The following is a 21,683-nucleotide window of genomic DNA, read 5'->3' as shown; positions in this document are numbered from 1 at the left end:
TAGGAACCTTCCAAGGACTTTTCACTGCAGAGGCCTTTACTGATAGCAGCTTTTAACATACAAAGTCAGGGATGAGTACCACACAGTTTTCATCATCACAGCATGATGGAGAGAGAGAGAGAGAAGAATCTGCCAAGGAGGAATATTTACTACATTACACTAGACACAGAGCCCCACCCGTCCAAAATGGATTACCTGAATTCTGTGTCACTTGCGGAAGCTTTATTTCAAAAAGGGTGCTGTGTGAAATGTCTCTTGCTCCCTGCATGGTCCTGTCTCGGAAGCAGAGCACTTGAACAGAATGAAGGTGGCTGCCCCTGTCAGAAATAAAGAACTCTGTAACAGCAGCAAAGCCAGAAAGCCAGGATTAACAATAGGTAATTATCTGAATGCGATGCCAAGGAAAATTTCCCAACGGGATTTGATTTGGATACAGCCCAACAGGCCAAATACATTTTCGAGACACAAACCTATTCACTGTAATGACGAACAGCAAGATGAACAAGTGCACCAGAAGCAATCTGCGAGAGCAATGTGCTCTGCTAAACCACATAGCAGAAGAATCGCCTCTGTTTCAACAGACGGAACCTACGGGAGGGCTCTTAAGAACTGCAACGTTCATTGGAGAATTCTTGGAATGCATTGTACAAATGGCTCAGCCAAAGTTCAGTTCTGGGTTATCACACAAAATTGAAATTTGAAGGAGGAGCCCTTTGCCCTGACAATACTGGAGAAAATCCCAAAGCTCATAAATCATTACCACGTTATAGATAATCTTTCCAGAGAATGCTACCAATCCTAACCATAGCCAAGGGTGCTATGCAGTGCAATTCATCTTCTGATGAAAGGATTCCATCAGCATACTGGAAGTGGAATGCAATTTTTGGTGATTCCCTGCCCCCCTGCAGCCCCCACTTTATCCAATCCAGAGGGCTGGATGACCGTCTGGAAATGAAGGGGGCTATGGGACTTGCTTCAAGGTAAATGGGTTTAGGTTTGTAGCCACGGGGAAAGCCACATTGAAGGAATCATAATAAATACCATCTGTGTGCTGCCAGGACCAATATGTTTCTCAGTGGCCAACCAGGATACTGGGCAAAATTACAGGGATCGTAAACACCAATTGTCACCTGCAAAGATAAAAAAGATACCATTAACAGTTAATACAAGATGATTAGCACTTACTGAATTCTATTGATATGTACTGTATGCTAATTTAATTTGATCACAGTACAAATGCAAGAGACACAGAGCTGAACATATACAATTGTAACCTTGCAGCACATTGGTTTTACATTTACATTTTAACATTCATCAGTTTGCAAGACAAGAAGAAGAAGAAGAAGAGTTTGGATTTGATATCCCGCTTTATCACTACCCGAACATTCTCCTTTCCCCTCCTCCCCCACAACAGACACCCTGTGAGGTGGGTGGGGCTGAGAGACTTCAGAGAAGTGTGACTAGCCCAAGATCACCCAGCAGCTGCATGTGGAGGAAGGGAGACACGAACCCGGTCCACCAGATTACGAGTCTGCCGCTCTTAACCACTACACCACACTGGCTCTCAAGTACCATCAAGGAACACACAAGCTCTACATGTAGCATCTTGGATAAAACAAGCAGATCTGCTGGCAGGAGAGGGAAGAAACCTGATGTGTGGTGAAACCCCTACTCACCAGCAGGTACACAAGTAGCTGCCCCAGTCAAAAGGCTAAATTAACGGAGTTGGCCAGGCATAGGCCCTCCAGATGTTTTGGGACTACAATTACCATCATCCCTGACCACTGGTCCTGTTATCATGGGAGTTGTAGTCCCAAAACATCTGGATGGCCAAGTTTGCCTATGCCTGGAGTTGGCTAATGACTATGGGCCAACTAGAGGAGCCTGTGTTATTAAACATGCCTTCCCTTTTGGGAGTGAGGTCTACTTCCTAGTGTGCAAGAGAAATGAGCAAAATCCGGCCTCTTCTCATCTCGCAACATTCAATTGTTTCGAGCCATTTTACTCCAGAAGCTGGTTCACTTATGGCATCAGACAGGGCCGGATTTAGGTTTGATGAGGCCCAAACTACTGAAGGTAATGGGGCCCTTTATAGGTCCAGCTGTCCTTTGTCAACAACAAATTGTCACTGTTTTTTGTGTTGAATATATGCTATATGGTAATTTATGGACCTAATAGTTATCTAAAGCCATTTGCACATAGCAAAATATGTATTTTATCAAAGTAATTGTTGAACTTATATTTTGGAAAAGTACATCCAGTTTATTTTTCCTTTAAAAAATTTTGGGGCCCCAAGAGAGTGGGGCCCTAAGCTATAGCTCATGGGTAGGCAAACCAGGGGCCAGGGGCCAGATCCAGCCCAATCGCCTTCTAAATCTGGCCTGCAGATGGTCCGGGAATCAGCGTGTTTTTACATGAGTAGAATGTGTCCTTTTATTAAAATGCATATCTGGGTTATTTGTGGAGCATAGGAATTCGTTCATCCACCCCCTCCCAAATATAGTCCGGCCCCCCACAAGGTCTGAGAGACAGTGGACCGTGGACCGGCCCCTGCTGAAAAAGTTTGCTGGCCCCTGCTATAGCTTGTTTAGCTTATATGTAAATCCAGCACTGGAAAGCTAGGTTGAAGAAAAACCATAAAGTATCTGAGCACAGCAAGGTAAAGTAAGTGACCTTCAGCACTTAGAAAAGTTTGACACCCAACTACCCTATGTAAAATCCTCTTTCAGATATCCAACTAACCTATGTCATTTCTGCTCTCCTCTCCCACCCTCATCAAGAAAAAGCTTAGGGATCTAGGAATTATTTTCATGTCCTGTGAAGCCAGTAAATGGAGTCAAAGGTGTAGATGAGAATTGCAATAGAGAATCTTGTGTTCAATATAAGGGTTTTACCTGCTCCCCGGGATCAGAAAAGAAGTTGTCCCAGTTTCTGAGCAAGGAGACAAGAACAGAATCGTCGTGGTACTTGATTAGAAAAAAGGGCAGAGCTGTAAGGCCTTCTTTCTGACAAAGCTCATCATATGCATTCTGGAGAGCTTCGATCTAAAACAAAGACAGAACAATAGATGGTACATTACACCAGTAAAAATGGGGGAAAATGTACAAAACTGGGTTAAATAAATGTTGGAAATGTAAAGAAAAAGAAGGTACTTTTTATTATATGTGGTGGGAACGCAGAGAAGTTAAAAAAATTGGGAGATGATATATAATGAACTGGAAAAAATGTTTAAAATGACATTTGCAAAAAAAAACCAGAAGATTTTTTGTTAGGGATTTTAGGACAAGACCTGCCAAGGAAAACAAAGAACCTATTTATGTATGCTACAACAGTGGCAAGAGTCTTGTTAGCACAAGGACTGAAGAATGAGGAAGTCCCAATGAAAGAACAATGGCAAGAAAAACTGATGAGTTATGCGGAACTGGCAAAGCTAACACACAAACTACAAGAGAAGGACAATCGTGATTTTAAAGAAGAATGGGAACTTTTTACAATCTATTTAAAAAGACAACAAAAGAATTTGGATTCCTTGGCAGGTTTTGAATAAACATTCACAATTTACTAGGAGAACAGAGGATAGATAAGGTAAAGGTATGTACACTTTTATAACATGCAGAGAATAACATGTGCAAATAAACCAGAGTGGGAGGCTGAGGGAAGTCTTAGGAGGGTGGGAGGGGGAGGGAGGGGAGGGGGGAAACAGGGGGATATAATTGGCTATACTAATTGTTGATTTGTTTTGTTAAATTTGTTTAATCATTTTTTAAAAAAACAAAAACAAAACAAAGACAGAACACAGACTTATTCAATTCAGAGTTGTTTCTTAAATGCTACTTAGTTGAGTGAGATTCACACCACCCGAGGTCTAGCCACCAATGCATATCACCACAGCAGGTCACTAGTGTACCAAGGCCACCAATGTGCTCAACAGCAATGACAAAGGCACTCAGGAACAATATTGTCATCTGCTCTACACATTGCAACCACACAGAGGGCCCTATGTGCACGCATCCCTCTCTCCACTTTCCATCCAGGAAAACGAGGTATTTTCACAGTTTAAGGATGCATTGCAGCCCAGCAGGACTGAAGGACATGAAGCAGTGTTGGCGAAGGTTCTCGTCGCCTGGGGCGAAGGAATGTGGCCTTAGGAAACCCAGAGGTTCTCCTTCTAAGTACCATATACAGAAACAGAATCATAGAGTTGGAAGAGACCACAAGGGCCATCCAGTCCAACCCCCTGCCGAGCAGGAAACACCATCAAAGCATTCTTGACATATGCCTGTCAAGCCTCTGCTTAAAGACCTCCAAAGGAGGAGACTCCATCATATTTATTTATTTATGGAAATGGTGTCCCATAAATAAAGAAATAATGGGTGGGATTAAATAATGGGTGGGATTAAAGTCGTTGCGTGGAGGGAACAAGGTTCGATCATGCCGTGGGACTTCCCTCCTTTCCTTTGCATGCCCCTTCCCTGCCTCTAAAGCAGTTCTGGAGGATTGGAGGGAAACCCAAAACAGGTTTAGGAGGTACATGGGAGGAGAATGGGGGTAAATCCCATCGAATGAACAGACTTTGTTCCACGTACGCGTACCCCACTGAGTGCTACAATGAATAAACCATTCTGACAACGATAAAGTCCTAAAAGCTTTAGGTTAGTAGTGTTGTTGTTGTTTTTTTTAAAAAAATAATACCTGAGTAGCTGAGAACTTTGCACCTAGGCACACAGGCTGCTGAATCAAAGGGATACCTTCTGGGAGACAAAGCGCAGGGTAACAAAACCAGTAGTAGAAACGATATCTCTTCAAATCCTAAGGAGGAAATTGTATAAGCACGTTAGAACATTTTAAAACTACAATAATGAAATAACTGCAAAATGTAATAGCTTGGAAAGAGTTGTTTGATCCAATTATTACTATTCAAATTAGACATTTAGCGACTGCATAATGCAGTATTCCCAATGTACCCATGCAACGTCACACAACTGAGTACTGCCATTAACTGCACTTCACTGACATGCACAGAAAGAATAGCAGAGGGGAAGCATATAAAACTTTTAGGCCATCATAGGCTACAAAATGCCAATTAGGAAGAGGATTCTAGGAACCAAATTCTGTAAGATCAAAATTAGGAGCCATCACATTCACTGTGGCATTGCTTTTACAGTGACACACAACATTTTCTTATACAGTACAAAACTAGGTCCTTAATAAATTAGAAGTACCACTTGCTCTCATTTTTCTATATGTCAGGGATAGCAAGGGATATTTCCAGACACAGAAGATTCCTTTCCAGGAATCACAGACGATTGCAGTGTAAACCTGACATTTCAGCCTGGGCGCATTAGATTCATGACCCATCAGCTAGTCTTCACTGAGATGTGAATCATCTAGAATTTTTTTAAAATTAAAAAAACACAATTTACTCACAGCAAATGTTAATAGGATAAATCTGTTCAGTAAGACAGGATTCTCAACAGCAGTCCCTGATGTTATTGCATCCCATATCTAACAGTAGAAAAGAAGAAGAAAATCATCAGTAAAGGAAAGTATTAGAATTTGTCTCATCATTGCAACAATATTAATATATACTGTTATTATATGTTTTATGCCACCAAGTCAGAATAGATTCACTTAAATAAATGGACAAGTGTTAGCTTAGTCTGAGCATGCAGGTGGACGATAATCATACATAATGCTGAACAAAGAATAATTCATTTTGGATGGTGAGAACACATGTAATTCTGTGGACGGCTCTCTTTCCTTCTTTGTGCATTTGAATTTTTCCCATGGAGAGCCTTCACTTTCATGCAAAGGCCTAGAGAGACCCCCTGATCTCTCCCAACAGCATATGCTAGAAATATAAAAGGTATTTCGAAAACTGTGTAACAGTAATCTACGTTCTTTACAAGGCCAAATACATGAAGGGCATTCCTACACTGCAAATTTAAACAGCATTAACAGTCAAGGTTTCATTCCAATATTGCCATTAGAATTCTCAGCATTCTCACAAAGCTACAAATGATGCTATTTCAGAAAAAAACTTGAGAATTAAACCAGCTTATGAGTACAGCACAGGCATAACATTTGCATCAATTAGGCCACAATCCTTGATTGAGCCCAATGAACTCAGTGAGAAGGCACTAAACACTTAAATAGTGGGTGTATTGGTTAATATATTTGCTTCCCAATGATATAATATCTGCCATATAAGAGGACAGAGAGCAATAAACTCAATAAAGCAATCTGTGTTGAGATTTGTCATCTTAGCCTTTATTTTCCTACTCCTTGGATAGCATCAAAACAGGTCACCAAAGCCAATACCACTCCACACGACATACAATTTTCTGCCAATATATGGCACTGAAGTTGCTTAATCTCATTCCTTAAGCGAGCCTGAGAAACAAATAATGAAATCCTGCACACACTCAATTTGAGAGTAAGTACTCTGGAACTCAGCAGAGCTCTCTTCAAAACAAACATGCACAGGATCACATTGCAAATGGCTTCCCAAAACAGGATCACAACTTCAAGTCATAGTTACATATTCCTAGGTCCTTTTCACCATTGCCACAGTTTCAATACTGTTTTAAAAAGCGGCTTCTAATAGTAACACTTTTATCTTGCCTTATTTGCGGCTTGCTCAAGAAGAAGCTTCTTATCACAGGATTTGAATGCTTCCAAAGTATTGGTGTTATACAACATTCCAATAGCAGGGCAGCAATGTGCTGGTGTTGGGGCATTCCTAAGGAAAAAGACAAAAACTCTTCCAACTATATTCCAGTATTTGTTATGGTGTTAACACAAACCAGAGCTATTGGTACTCTGCACATTTGCCCCCAAACATCTGGAAATAAACTATGAAAAACTGGATATTTTATTCAGTTATGCAAGGCTGCTACATAGGGGTGGGTGGTGGAAAACCCATGGACCACTCAGATGCTATTGAACTACAACTCCCATCATCCCTGATCACTGGCCATACTGGCTGAAGCTGATGGCAGCTGTGTGTCCCACAATATCTGGAGGACCACAGGTTCCCCACCCCGATCAATATACCTTGCATATCCAAACCAGAACAATTTCAAACTCATCTAGCATTTATTTGCATGAATCTCACCTGCAGAGGGGAAAGGAATTGAAGTTGGATTAGATGTCTCATAAAAATATAGCTATGGGAGAAGTGAGGCACATTCCCAACCAGAAGCAGAATGCAAATAGTTATGCCTATGGCCACTGCTCTTCGGTTTTGCAGAATCTCCACCTGGTTTGTCAAACTATGTCAAAAAGAGGAATAGGATCATGGATCCTCTTTCACAAGTAGAGATGCGTGTCCTCTTTTTACAGCTGGGCTGGGGCTTTAAAAACCACATCTGACAAGTTAAAAGGCATGCATTCGAAGTTCATGCTAATCTACTGGAAGTCACAAAATCCATAGATCATTTTATCTCTAGAATGCCACACTCATAACATAGTAAAGGTAAAGGGACCCCTGACCATTAGGTCCAGTTGCGGACAACTCTGGTGTTGCGTGCTCATCTCGCTCTACAGGCCGAGGGAGCTGGCGTTTTTCCGTAGACAGCTTCCGGGTCATGTGGCCAGCATGACTAAGCCACTTCTGGCAAACCAGAGCAGCGGACAGAAACGCTGTTTACCTTCCTGCCAGAGCAGTACCTATTTATCTACTTGCCCTTTGACGTGCTTTCAAACTGCTAGGTGGGAAGGAGCTGGGACCAATCAACGGGAGCTCACCCTGTCACAGGGATTCGAACCGCTGACCTTCTGATCGGCAAGCCCTAGGCTGAGTAGTTTAGACCACAGCACCACCCGCATCCCGTTCATTACATAGTATTGCTCATCCAACATTTGTGTTTTCCTACTGACCATTTGAAGTGACTCCCCCTGCTCCCCTGACAATGTTCAAGGATCTTGCTTGAGTTTACAGGGCTCTTAACAATCTGGGTCCAGGATACCTCAAGGACACCTGTTCCTTTATATCCCTGCCTGATCACTGAAGTCCCCCATCACTTGGATGCACAGCTTGTATCTAGCAGGAACCATGCATTCAATTCAGGGACCCGTTTTATGGAACACTTGTCATGTCACACCTCCTCTCCACAAATTCATTCCACCTTCATGAGCATGTGAAAAGGTACTGACAGTCCTTTGTTTTATGTTTATATATTAAAATTTCATTCAGAATTCCAATGCCGAGAAACATTTTCCCACCATGCTACCAAATGATAGGATGGGATGTAGTAAAAGTGAAAAGGACAACACCTATGCATCATTAAAACTAGTAAATGAGGAATGGTGTGCAAAAAAGCATTCTCACTTAAACGTTTTTGCAGGGCCATTCTGGTTTCCAAAAAAAGGGTGGAGTCTTGATTTTTGGGTACTAGGAGGCAAAGTAGGATGGTGTGGGAGAAATGGAATAGCTCTAATGCAATGTCACCATTGTGAGGATCCAGAATGGAAAAAAATCTAAAAAGAACAGCACAGATATTGCTACATATGAAAGCCTATGTCAAGCCATAGTGGCTGCTTGCAAGTGGAAAAATAAAGTGGAGAAATAAAGATAACATAGGAGCCATTTAAGTTACTTACATATCAAAAGCACTAAATTCCAGCGTTAAACGAGCTGGCATACCAGCAGGATCTCCTAGAACAACAACAACAGGTTTTTTTTTAGAATGGCTGTATATATGGGTATATGTATTATTATACATTTTCCCCATAAGGGAAGCAACATTGTGTGTGCTAGACAAGGAACAATCTTAATATACTCCCTCATAAGATTGCTTAATGACTGAGCATATATATGTGCTTTCCTCACAAGATATTCTTTCCTCATATGGTGGTTTCATAACTGGTTCCCCATTTCACAGAACTATTGTATGAAGGACAGTGTGATTGAAAAGGATGTATTTCTGCTTCCTTCCCCCCTCCTCCACCCACCCACCTACCACTATAGCCTATAGATAGCCTGGATAAATAATTTGAGGTTGTACATTTTCCCTGTTCAATTTGAAGAGCCAGTGGTATGCAGTCAGTGGGCTCCTTCATACATATTAATGGAGGAAGAGTGAAACACCAGCTGTTCAAGAAAGAGGACAGGAGTTAACAGAGAATAACTATGAAGTGCTTCCTATTTCTCTGTTCCGGAAACAGAAATAAATTTGTCTATCAGTACCCACAGGCTCCTGTCATCCAGAGCAAGCTAGGCTCCTAAGCTTAGATAAAATGTAAGGGTCTTAAGTTTGAGTGCAAAAAGACTTTCACAGACTTGACTTGGGACTGTGTTGTTGCACTGCAGGGACATGGAACTGCTAGCTAGAATAAGTTCTCAAGTGTTTAGGGTCAGTGTATTTGAAGGATCACTTTACTCTCCCTATATGCCCAACAGACTGCTTCAATCTGCAGAACAGACAGTTTCACAAGGGCCACGTCATGTTTGCTCCATGCTTCCAAGAAACAGATCTTTCAGTGCGCCAACACCTACACTCTGGAACTCCCTGCCCATTGATATTAGTCAAACACCTTTATTGCTTCTGGTGTCTTCTAAAAGCTTTAATTATTGCATGAATTTCAACATACCATTTTATTTTGTATATTTTCAAACCGCCAGTTTTACTTATACAGTGGTACCTCAGTTTACGAACTTAATCTGTTCCGGAAGTCCGTTCTTAAACTGAAACCGTTCTTAAACCGAGGCGCGCTTTCCCTAATGAGGCCTCCCACCGCCAGTGCCCTTCCACCGTTCGACTTCCATTCTTAGACCTAGGTAAAGTTCGCAAACCGGGACACTACCTCCGGTTCTAGGGAGTTCGTAAACCGAATAGTTCGAAATAGGGCTGTTCTTAAACCGAGGAACCACTGTAATTTGGGGAAAACATAGGGGAGCTTGTTTTTAACATTTGATCTTATCAGTATTTTGATGTATATTTTATATTGCTTTATATAAACTGCTCAGAAGTCTTGATGATCAAACAATATACAGTACTGTACAACGTAAATATAAACGAGTACATTTTTTTAGTGTCATGGACACTGAAGTTGAAGCCTCTGCAGGGGGGGCCACAAAGCATCAGCATCAAACCCCCAGATCCTATGCACGTTTGGCTCAAAAGGTAACTGCCGCTCAGTTCAGTGGGTCTTACTCCAAATGAAATGTGTGGGGTTGGCAACAATATCCTACGCCGCGGAATTCGAGAGCGGCGCTTACCGTCGAGGAAACATGCGCAGCAGGAGCAGGTTACACTTCGCGTGGTGAAGCAATGCTGTATAATTGTTTCATTTTGCCACCATACACCTCAGCATCGTGAGAATCTGCCTTTAATCTGCGCAGGGCGTGATCCAGCATCATGAACCACTATTACTGGGGTCAACAATCCCTCCCACCCACCCCCGGAAAAGAGAAATGGCCCACGGTGTACTTGCCATTATAGTAATAGCCTCTGATCGCCTTGGGGGTCTCGTCGAGCTTGTACTCGTTGAGCTTCTTCTGGGTCAGCTCATGCCAAAAGCCAGCATCCAAGGCGCTGCTGAAGGGGACAAACTGCAGTTTAGGGGGTCCACCTTCCGCGGGATTCCGCGTTTCGGTACCCTCGCTCGTCATGCTGCTGCTGCTGCTGCTGTTGCTGTTGCTGCTGCTGCTGCTTCAGCGACGTCTCTGGAACTCACCGCGCAAGAGTGAACACAGCACAGAGTTCGAGAGCTGCGCAAGGCAAGAAACAGAGCTAACTTCTCACCCGAGGGAGCAGCCTTCCTCCGGAACTATCTTCCTCGCTTCGCCCATTCAGCGGATCGCCGGACACCGGAAGCCGCCGTCGCCGCAGAGCGCCGCCATCTTCGTCCCGCCTCTTGACATGCGCGCAGGGCCACGGAAGTTTAGAACCTTTGAAGCGGAAAGGCCGTGAGGGAGCTTTCTTTATCTCTATGAACGCGGGGCGGACGCCAGTGCAGAACAAACATAGAGATAGGGCAAGCGAAGGCTAGTCACGCTTCTTCTCCCACTTCCGGTTCCGTTTGGAAGCCGCTGTAGAGAGGGAAGAGGAGCTTCCCAAAATTACAACGATCACGCGTAAATTAGTACAATTCCAAGTTTCTAGTTATATGAGTTGGTTGGCTGCTGCGGAAATTCCGCGAGGGACTGGAAGTGTTGATATAGTTTTAGGGCGTGAGTGGGTGGCTGGCAGGTCCCCCTTGGGACAGCCGAGCGCATTGGAGACGACAGTCTGGGGCGGGGCAAGACCCGCTGACATTTGTCGGAGTTGTGTTGTCCCGCATGCCCAACGTGGGAACCAGTAAGGATTCGAGGGAGGGCGCTGCGCGGCATTTTCAAGCCTCGCCTCTCTCTGCTGTGTATAGTCGAGCTCGACATCACGTTAGCCTCCCCTTCGGAAGGTTTGTCAAGCAGCAGCGGCTGCAGCTTGCATAGCCACCAGTTACCTCCGCAGGGAGTTCGCCTGCTGCCTTCCACCTGCGGGAAGGTTTTTGCTGGCGCCGCAGCCAGTAGCGCCTTTTTTTCGTGTGATTGTAATATGTGCCTCCATTTACCACAACAACCACCTTGCGGGTTTCTAAGTGACCCAAAGACAAATTCGTAGTATCGCAACCCCGAAAGCTCAGCAAACCACCCGCTTTCTCCTCCTCAGGGTTTTTATAAGCAGACACACACCAGCTCGGGCAGAAACGACGCCGTGGGAACTGGGAATAGGCATCCTCCAGACCACAAAAAGGAGAAGGCACGACGCTCTTAGCCTAAATCACCCGTGGGATCCCAGTACGATAAATTTGACCATAGGACTGTGATAGATGTCCTGCCCTCCCCCCCAATCCTTTCCCAGAAGCTGCACTGTCTGGAAGGAAATCTCATTGGGATCAGGGGAGGCTTCCCTTGAAGTGAAAGGAACTTCTGAGGAGACTTTTGTCAGGATGTTGACAGGGAGAGAAAGTTGGTAATTGCCCCCCCCTCCTTGCAGCTGCTATTTACTTAACAAAAGCTGCGCTTCACCTTGTTTCATGGACCTCTGTTTGCTGGGATGGTGGTGAACCCCTGCCCTACTTCGCATTCCATAACTATGTCAATCATGGCTGCTCATGGGTCACAGGTGCCTGCCAGGTTGTGCCTGCTGTGACACCCTGCAACAATAGGTGACACAGCTTCTCATCAGTACCTCTTCTAAGTTCTGTACCGTTTAAAAGATGGATTGTTTAGAAGCTGAATGTTACCGCCCCTGCTTTTGTACTACCCATGCGTTAGAAGCATTCATGTAGTAGCCCTTTCAATAAACAGTTGCAAATGCGAGCAGTGCTACTCTCTTGGCTCCCTTGGCATAATGGACCACAGATCTCTTCTTCTCTTTGAAACAGATGGTGCAGGTGGTTTCACTCCTGAATGTCATTCCAACTCTGAGTGCGTCACATACATGTTTTGCTCAAGTGTCCACATTTTAAAAATACACTCCAGCCTTTCTCTTAAGTATCCAGACATTTGATCTCTACCATATGGCCGTAGCTTAGTGTCTGGGTGAAAGCATTCATCTGTTTGCTTTCTTCCTATTTTCTTTTTGAAACAATTGGCTTTTTTAGATCTTTGGAATTAATGAGACTGTGGCTGCTGACAAAGGAAAATGTTACGTTTGACGTGAATGAAGCTGTAGAGGCATTTGCTTGGAACATACTCTAGTGCAGAGGTAGACAGACTTCCCTGTAAGATCTACAACCCCAGGTCCACCACCTGAAGCCAGGTGTAAAATAGCGGCTCAGGAAGGCAGACACAATTGCAGGACAAGTTTGCCTCTGAGCACATGCTGAGCCCAGGAAGGTGTGTTCAGTACCAAAACAGGTGTTCTCGGACATAAATCCTTTCTATTCCTGTTTTCCCAAGCTTTCTAGATTTCAGCAGCTTAATTAGGAGGTGGGGGGGATCTTTCTGTTGTCTATATTGTTAAACCACTGAGAGTCACAAACTCTTGATGATCAGGATTTGGTAGTAGACCCTGATCCACCTTCTGCCCACCCCTGCGTTAGTTGCTTGGCACAATATGGCTTAGCTAGTGCCATGTCTGTGTGCCCACCTGAATGCCAAATAAGATAAGACATTTTAGCTCTTTGTTTAACGAAAACAAAGCTCTACAATATAGCATTTTCCTACCTGTCCCTCAAGGGACTGAGTGTCAAATTAGAAGAAATAAATTGTGCAGGGTGGTGGGTTGGGGCAAGTATTGCGAGACTATTTAGCTAAGCCCACAAAGATGCTAGTGGCATCTCATACCTGAGGTACTGCAAGGGAAGGTGGGATTTAGATGCACATAAATACTAGGTAGCCTATTTAATAATATCAGCTTTATTCCAAGTTTTGGTTCTACGGTTTTATCAAACAACTGTCAGGATCTTCTGTATGTTGGTGGAGCTTTTGGAATCATAGTTCAAATACAGATTGAAGCCCCTTTGCATTTATGGCTTAACTTTTCCTTAACACTTTATCAGATTACTTCACACTGAAAAGGGACATTTTAAAAATAGCAGCCAGCATGCTATCCAGCTTTGAAAATGGAAAGCACTCAGAAGACAGATGTACTTGCTACATCCTTATCTTACAAAAGCATTAAATCCCTAGGCTTGGGGAGTGGAAAAAATTCCCTTTAGTCATTTATCTCAAAAAAGTTCACTAGATACCATGTTTAGATTGCTTATTTTGGAAATATAACAGACGTTATGGTCTAGCTGGGGACTAGGGTCAGGGAAATCACGGGGACAATAACCCAATACCTTCATTAGAACCAACCAGTGTTTACAATATGTATGGCATAGGTGAGCTATCATTTTACACAGAATTCTTCCTAAGGCCAGATATTAAAAAAAATGCATAGCAGAGTTGAAGAAGGGGAAACATGCTCTTCCTGTTCCCCTGCAGTCCTGGGCCACACAGCTGCCAATGGCACAGCATGCTACGTACCTGGATTCAAATAAACTATCTGTGCTAAACTTAAACTTATTTTTCAAAATACTTGTACAATTTAGGAACTTGCATTTCCCAGGAAAATTGACATCAAACAGTGTCTTAGGGCATTTAATAGAAACTTAGAATTAATTTGCTCCTAGGCAACTGGGTCCTGCCAATTGGTTTATGAAAATGATGATAGCAGTCTGAAATGTATGATGTGTTTTCCTAATTAAATATCTCATTGTAACCTCAGGAATTAGAGTTAGGAGGCAATATACAACATTTTGTATGGGTGACGCAACATGGGTGAAACGATTTTTGATTTCTGGAATCTTGCCATATTACAGGATTGCGGAAAGCATTCAGAACATGAAGAATAAGAGTAGCCTTCATCAAAAAGATTTAGCCAGATGTCACCATAGGCAAAGTAAGAGTCTTATTGAAAAATAAAGGTAAAGGTAAAGGGACCCCTGACCATTAGGTCCAGTCGTGACCGACTCTGGGGTTGCGCGCTCATCTCGCATTATTGGCCGAGGGAGCCGGCGTATAGCTTCCAGGTCATGTGGCCAGCATGACAAAGCCGCTTCTGGCGAACCAGAGCAGCACATGGAAACACCGTTTACCTTCCCGCTGTAGTGGTTCCTATTTATCTACTTGCATTTTTGATGTGCTTTCGAACTGCTAGGTTGGCAGGAGCTGGGACCAAGCAATGGGAGCTCACCCCGTCGCAGGGATTCGAACCGCTGACCTTCTGATCAGCAAGCCCTAGGCTCAGTGGTTTAACCACAGCGCCACCTGATGCTAATTCATAAGAATAACATCGAGGAATAACCCTTTGAGACAAAAGCACCCTCTAGTTCTGTGAACCTATATTAAAATCATAATTAGGCAGCTGAGAGGTTTGCATATCAGGAATTAAGTGTTTTACCACAATAGATGCAAGTTGAGGGAGAGTTGCTCTTGCTGGGTGTTTGGATGCACAGTAAAATATTGTTTTAAAACAATAGTTCAAGAACATTTGCTAGGTACTTTTAATTTTTTAAAATGAGTTCAACATTAAAACCATTTACAATTTCACATTAATATATTAAAATATACAGAAGACAAAGCATTTATTCCTGTGTTCTATAAAACAAACATAGTTCTTTACATGGTTTCACTTGTGTTTTCTCTAATTTTCAGTCCAGTCTTACTAACTTTTTCCTAACCTTCCAAAAAGTTTGTCACAGTTCTATTACTACTCAAAAGTACTGTGGTAATAGCTGTTTGCACATGATCAATTCATTCATACTTTCCTAAACCATTCATCAGTTTATCGTTTCCTATTACTTTTCCAGTTCTTCACAAGGATGATTTGCTAATTAACTGTCCACTTCTGTCCTATGTTTCCTTTTCACACAGTTTCTCAAATCACTTAATAATATAATGTAAACAGGCACATCTCTCATAATTTCTTTAATAACATTCAAGAAGTTGCAATACCCTAACAGAATTTTTAATTACAGGTAGGTAGCCATGTTGGTCTGCCATAGTCGAAACAAAATAAAAAAAAATTCCTTCCAGTAGCACCTTAGAGACCAACTAAGTTTGTCATTGGTATGAGCTTTCGTGTGCATGCACACCTCTTCAGATACCATTTTTCAGATACCATTTTTAATGGTATATTTGCTTTTACATCTCAAACAACTGCTTGAGGTGGAACTAGACATTTTAAAAATTCTTTTAGTAGTACCACTACAGCAAATTTCATAGAATGCTTCCATTGTTTAACTATAGAATCCATAATATAAATATATTTCCACCGTGCAAGAGATATATGTCTGTAAATCTACCCAGTACTCCTTCCCAAAGCTTAGTTAGTGATTTCCCAGCAGTGCGAGGCCGGGGGATGCTGGCCTTACAAAGGGTGCCATAATACCCAAGTCTGACACTGTCCTGTTCTCACAGTGGCCAAATAGATGCCTGTGGGAAACCTGCAAGCAGAAACCAAGCACAAGAGCACTCTTTCCTCCTGTGGTTTCCAGAAACCGGTATTCAGAAGCACTGCTGCCTAATTTCTTTAATAAAACTCCAATGGTTTTACTCTGCAGCTGGTGTTTTATGGAATGCTGCTCTGTTATTTATAAAAAGTAATGTTTACAGAGAGCTGAAGAGAGAAGGCAGCAATGTGTCAATTGCAGGTAGCTATTAGATGGGGCGTGTGGATGGTTTCTGGGCAAGTGACTTTGATTTACTGTGAGAACTACGGAACATTGTGAATACTGAAGCACTGCCTTGACATTGAGCTGTATGTGAGTGTGAATATGTGGGTGGTGGTGGGGAGGAATTGTATGTATCTCTCTTACACACACACGCATACACACCAGTAGTGTGCACCGTGCTTTATTGAGTGTAGAAGGACACGTCCCAACCCCAAGGAGCTTACAATCTGCAGTTCAACAGAGGTGGGTATACCAACCACTAAGTATTTGAAACATGTTGCAACCAATATTGTGTGCGGTAAAACTGATTGCTATAATTATCCATCAAATCATTCTCATTGCTCTGGGAACCAGGGAGCATCTAATAATATCAAGAGACAAGTGACAATAGTAAACTGGCCACTGAAGTGAAGAAACATCTGTTTCGGCTTTAGAAACTAGGTGAAGTGCTAACATACTTAATTTTGTCTCAGTTTTGTTACAAAGAATAGAACTGGAAAATAAAAATACAATGAAAATATTTTCAAAACAAAAACAACCCTGAGGCTAAAACTTGGGAGTGTTTAATTAATAAAGCACAATATTTTACTTAAATCTCTCCTTTTCGTTTTTCACTCTTTTCAATTTCTTCAGTTCCCAAGGATCTTCTAAAAGAATTTGCTGCGTTTGCAATTATTCTCTATAGTACCGGTACTAGAAAGTCAATTTTTCCTTCCACCATGATACTGAGGATCCCCTCCCTCACTCCACCCCAGAATATTCCAAAAAAGAAGCTAGGGTTTCATATGAAAGATCTTCTTGAAAGCCTTTCTGAAGTTCTCATTACAGAGTGGATATATAAATGGATTTAAAGTAGAATTTACATAGCCAAGCCAAATAGTAAACATATGAACTGGCCGATTGTAGCAGCTTTCACAATAGGCCATGACCATGAAGAAAACAAAATATGGACTCCAGCACAGCATAAATGCCGCCATTATGAATCCCAATTGTTTGGCTGCCTTTCTGTCTCTGTTCATACGCAACCCTTGATTAACACTCATGGAATGGCTGCGTAGCTTCTCCCATGTCTTTTTCAACTGACGGAGACTTGTGCTGTCTTTTTTGTTGGTATACTGAGGGAAACACCCTTCGATATAAGGATGATCCTCTAGAGTGAAATCAGAGTAATTTCTGCAGGGAGGCTGCTCTGTGTAAATCTTCTCATCCAAAGTCTTGCTTAACTCAAAGTCTTGGGGGCAAAGGTTCTCTGTAATCCGAGTGCTTTTATCGGCACAGTCATACCTCATGTCTTCAGTGCCTGTTTTCATGTCACTCTGTGCAAGGGCTAGAGGAAAACAGCTAAGCTTCACTACTTCATGGTTACTGCAATGAACATCCTTGGGGGCATTAACAAAATTGCTTGCTGGATATTTGGCTGCCGTTCTTTTGTTCTGGTCACAGCTGCTCTCATTTGAGACTTGTCCAATATCTTTACTTGCACTTCGGAAACAAATCTTTTGCACTTCTTGCAGCCTTCCACTGTACATACCTGATTTTTCCGAGGATGATATAAAAGACCCATGTATGCGCTCCCGGTGCCGATAATGCCGCTGGACTGCCTTGTATATTTTTGCATAGAACCAAAGCATCAGCAGTGATGGCACATAAAAGTTTATCATGGCTGTCAAAACTTTAAACCACACAATATTGCAAAAATCTGTTTCACATATATTTCCATTATCAGCCCCATTGCTAACAGTTGTGTTGCTGTCCTTATAAAAATTGCGCCAGCCAAGGATTGGGATTACCCACATACAAGAGAGCAGCCAAGCTACTGATATCATAACAGAGGCTCTCGTTTTGGTCCGGTACTTGAGATATTTTAGTGGCTGCTGGACAGAACGGTAACGATCTATGCAAAGTATGAAGAGACTGAATATGGAGGCTGTGCTAGCAACATAATCCATTGACAGCCAAAACAGGCAAGCATTTCTATTCCAGATCCATTTATCCTTCAGCAAGTACACAATGTTTAGTGGCATGACAGCTGCACCAACTATAACATCTGCACATGATAGACTGACAATATAAAGATTGCCAACTGTCTGCAGTTTCTTTTCTGTTCTCACTGCATACAGGACCAAAATATTCATTACAACTGTGATCAGGGAGATGCTACCCAAGACCAGTCCTAGAACAGGTTGAGCCTCTGTAGAATTCTTGTTTGTGGTTCTTTCAGTCACACACATCTCTTCACTAAAGTTAGAAGAAAAGAATCAGTTGGTCAGTTGTTTTCTCCCTGCCTTTGTGAATCTGTAAATGAAAAAGAAAATGTTCCAACAACAGGCTAAGTTTTCCAACAATATTGACAGATATAAGAAGCAACGAATGAGTTGACTGAGGTAAAAAAGATTACAAAGAAACTATACTGCAAAAATTTGCAAAAGCACCTGGATTTCCAGTCCACATCTCTTGTGCTGTATCATTAAAGGCCTTTTAAACAATTACAATTCATTTTATACATATTTGTATGTATATATCTTTTTATCTTTATGTGCCAATTATCTTCCCTCAGAAAAAGTGAAAAGGGCAGTTATATGGCAGTTATGGCAGTTATATGAAGTATAGGGCAGATGGGGTGGCATCCAATGAAGTCCCATTAGCGCAAGGACTTCTGCATGTGCAATAGGACTTTTCTTCCCTCTCCTTGCGCCCCTTGTTGCCCACCAGTCTGCTCTAGAAGGATAGGCAATGTAGTCCCCTGCAAACATTGCTGAACTACAGCTTCCATCATCCCTGACCATCATTCCCTGCTGGCTGGGAAGAATAGGTGCTTTGGTCTAAAACATCTGGCAGGCACTGCAATGGCTACCCCTGCTCTACAAAACCATAAATTGTAATCCAGTTACTGCACACTGTATATGTGCTTTGGACTGTTTAGGGAATGTGCCTGATCCATTGCTTCCTATTAGTTATATTAGAAGTAGTATAAACACACTTTCAGATATATATATATTTAACTTGTCAGCAAATAAATTAATAACAGTCCAACCTTGCTGCTTCTGCAAGGTTCTCATTGCTGTACGGTCACTGGAAAGAATGGCTGTCAAAAATACATAAAATGGTCAGCAACTAATAACAGGAAGCTGAAATAAAACTCTATTTCTTCCTGAACTCTTAAAGGCGGAGAGATTTTTGCTTTGTGGTAAATGCTAATATGGTAAATGTATACCCTACCATTCTTACCAAGGGCAGCCTTTTGATATCCTGTAGTGTGATTCTCCTAAAGGAATATCAGTGATGCACCCCTTCATCATCCACTCATATATTTAATCACATTCTCTAACTTAGTAACTCTCCCAACGAAGTCATTTTGGTTTGCTATCAGTGGAAATGATCAGTGAATCATATGGATGGTGTCTCTTGACTTCCTCCTCTGTCCTTTTTTATTAGAAAGCAAAGAATGGGGGGCTAATTTTTGAACAGCTAGCAGTCAGCATATTTCAGCTTTTAATTTTAAGTTCGGAAAGTACATTTTGATCGGCCTCTGATTTTTTGCTGACAGTTTGTCGTTGCCAGGGAATTGCATATTCATTCATCAACAATTCCTCATATGAACCAAGGGACAACTGAGGAAACAGTCCTTCACATGCCACTCACACTTAAGAAAGGTGTAAATCTGCAAAATGGTGCAAAGTTCTATGTTTATTTTTTATGCATTGCAAAACATTTTGTTGATGTTGGGACCAGGTGTTTTAAGTTTCTAATAAAATGAAAATAAATGAATGTATGACTTCTGAATAAATATCAGCATAACCATGTTTTTTCTGCAAATAATAATAATAATAATAATAATAAATTTATTTATACCCCGCCCTCCCCAACCAAAGCCGGGCTCAGAGCGGCTAACACCAAATATAAAACAACTGGTTAAAATACAACAACAAGACTAAATACATAAAAATTAAATTAAAAATTAAAAATGCAGCCTCATACAAAAGGGGGAAAGGGAAAATGGGGGAGGGAATCAGGTTGACTCCAGGCCAAATGCCAGGTGGAACAACTCTGTCTTACAGGCCCTGTGGAAAGAAATCAGATCCCGCAGGGCCCTGGTCTCACCAGGTCGGGGCCAGTGTTGAGAAGGCCGTGGTTCTATTAGAGGCTAATCTGATTTCCTTCAGGCCCGGGACCTCTAAGGTATTATTGTTTATGGACCTTAAGGTCCTCCACGAGGCATACCGGGAGAGACAGTCCAGTAAGTATGAGGGTCCTAGGCTGTAAAGGGCTTTAAAGGTCAAAACCAGCACCTTAAATCTGACCCCGTACTCCATCGGGAGCCAGTGCAGCTGGAAAAGCACTGGGTGAATATGCTCCCATGGCAGGGACCCCGTGAGGAGCCTCGCTGCAGCATTCTGCACCCACTGGAGTTTCTGAGACAGCTCCAAGGGCAGCCCCACGTAGAGCGAATTACAGTAGTCAAACCTGGAGGTGACCATCAGCGCCGCATGGATCACTGTGGCTAGGTCAGGGCGGGAAAGGTAAGGGACCAACTAATTAATGCGGAGAAGGTGGAAAAATGTCGCCTTAGCTGTTGTAGTAACCTGCACCTACATAGAAAGGGAGGCGTCAAGGATTACACCCAAGCTCTTAACGGAAGGCAATGGCACTAATTGGGCCCCCACAAGAGAAGGGACCATGATTCAGAATTCATGTGAAAGAAAAGGCTATTGTCCTCTTTAGAAAAATAGATTTCCGTTAAACAAATAGGCAAACACTTGTAGTTGATGGACTTGTTTGGGGATCCTTTCTTCTTTAAGCACATTTGTTCATAAACTTAACTGGAATAAGAGCAGCCAAAATTAATGTCGGCAGAAGTAAAACTCCTTAAATTGATGAGCCCAAGTGACAGAATCTATCCTGCTTTCATCAGCCCCAATGCATTCAAAATGGTAACAATAGTTATTTAATTATGCAGATTAATCAGTACTTGAATGGATACCATAATACCAGGTGCATGCCTTGTAGTGTTCATGGGATTATTGGCAACCACTTCTTTGGCATCCATCAGAGATGGAGAGGGGTTTGTCATTCAGTCCTGGAATCCTCGTCACTGTATCGGGTTAATATCAACAGTTTCAAAAACTCTGTAGAAAAAAACGTGAACAGCACATGGATGGATAGCATATAGAGGATCATATAACAATTGCATCGGGGGGGGGGGCACACATATTATGCTCAGATTATGCATTTGAATGTGCTGTGTTGCTATCAAAAATGAAATACTGGTAGTGGTTTCAAAATTGGAATGCTAGTTTCAGAAAGCTTAATCATGTAAAAGACAATGCAGGGACTTGAGGTTCTCAGTCTCACACCCGTTCACTGTTTAGCTTCAGCAAGACTACTGTATCATGTGTAGATACCAGGACTGGCCCAAGTCATCTTGGCACCTGAGGCGAACCACAAAATAGTTGTTCCGCACACCAGGGGGAAAAAGGTCAGTGAAGATCTATATCAGAAACAAGGGGAGGGGGAAATAACCATCTACACTGGGA

The 21,683-nt window shown here is 42.3% G+C and overlaps 2 protein-coding genes across 3 annotated transcripts in view; both read right to left on the bottom strand.

Annotated features, from left to right (window-relative positions):
* Positions 1-10,881, bottom strand: part of ATG7 (autophagy related 7) — a 101,811-nt gene extending 90,930 nt beyond the window's left edge. The window contains exons 1-8 of the mRNA XM_035106218.3: positions 10,438-10,881; positions 8,605-8,659; positions 6,625-6,742; positions 5,428-5,505; positions 4,693-4,809; positions 2,895-3,044; positions 1,042-1,130; positions 196-317 (exon numbers count right to left, since the gene is read on the bottom strand). Coding sequence (XP_034962109.2) covers positions 196-317; positions 1,042-1,130; positions 2,895-3,044; positions 4,693-4,809; positions 5,428-5,505; positions 6,625-6,742; positions 8,605-8,659; positions 10,438-10,615 — 907 coding nt within the window. The 5' untranslated portion in view covers positions 10,616-10,881. The remainder of the gene's footprint in view (positions 1-195; positions 318-1,041; positions 1,131-2,894; positions 3,045-4,692; positions 4,810-5,427; positions 5,506-6,624; positions 6,743-8,604; positions 8,660-10,437) is intronic.
* Positions 10,882-14,955: 4,074 nt separating this feature from the next.
* On the bottom strand, positions 14,956-21,269 carry HRH1 (histamine receptor H1). Of its 2 annotated transcripts, none has more exons than XM_088662206.1 (2): positions 21,139-21,269; positions 14,956-18,444 (listed from the first exon to the last, which is right to left on the bottom strand). In XM_088662206.1, the coding sequence occupies exon 2, from the start codon at positions 18,378-18,380 to the stop codon at positions 16,923-16,925; it is 1,458 nt and encodes a 485-aa protein (XP_088518332.1). In that variant the 5' UTR covers positions 18,381-18,444; positions 21,139-21,269; the 3' UTR covers positions 14,956-16,922. The 2 variants fall into 2 exon arrangements, with proteins under 2 accessions (XP_088518332.1, XP_088518331.1); XM_088662205.1 differs by having other exon boundaries at positions 21,131-21,261.
* Between the last annotated feature and the right edge of the window lie 414 nt (positions 21,270-21,683).

Source organism: Zootoca vivipara, chromosome 2, assembly GCF_965207765.1.
Source record: "Zootoca vivipara chromosome 2, rZooViv2.hap1.1, whole genome shotgun sequence".
Classification (NCBI taxonomy): domain Eukaryota; kingdom Metazoa; phylum Chordata; class Lepidosauria; order Squamata; family Lacertidae; genus Zootoca; species Zootoca vivipara.
This window is presented reverse-complemented; position numbering and strand designations above follow the sequence as displayed.

What these genes read in the sequence shown, in the direction of transcription:
- HRH1 (XM_088662206.1), bottom strand. Translation starts at nt 18,380, where the DNA reads ATGTGTGTGACTGAAAGAACCACAAACAAGAATTCTACAGAGGCTCAA.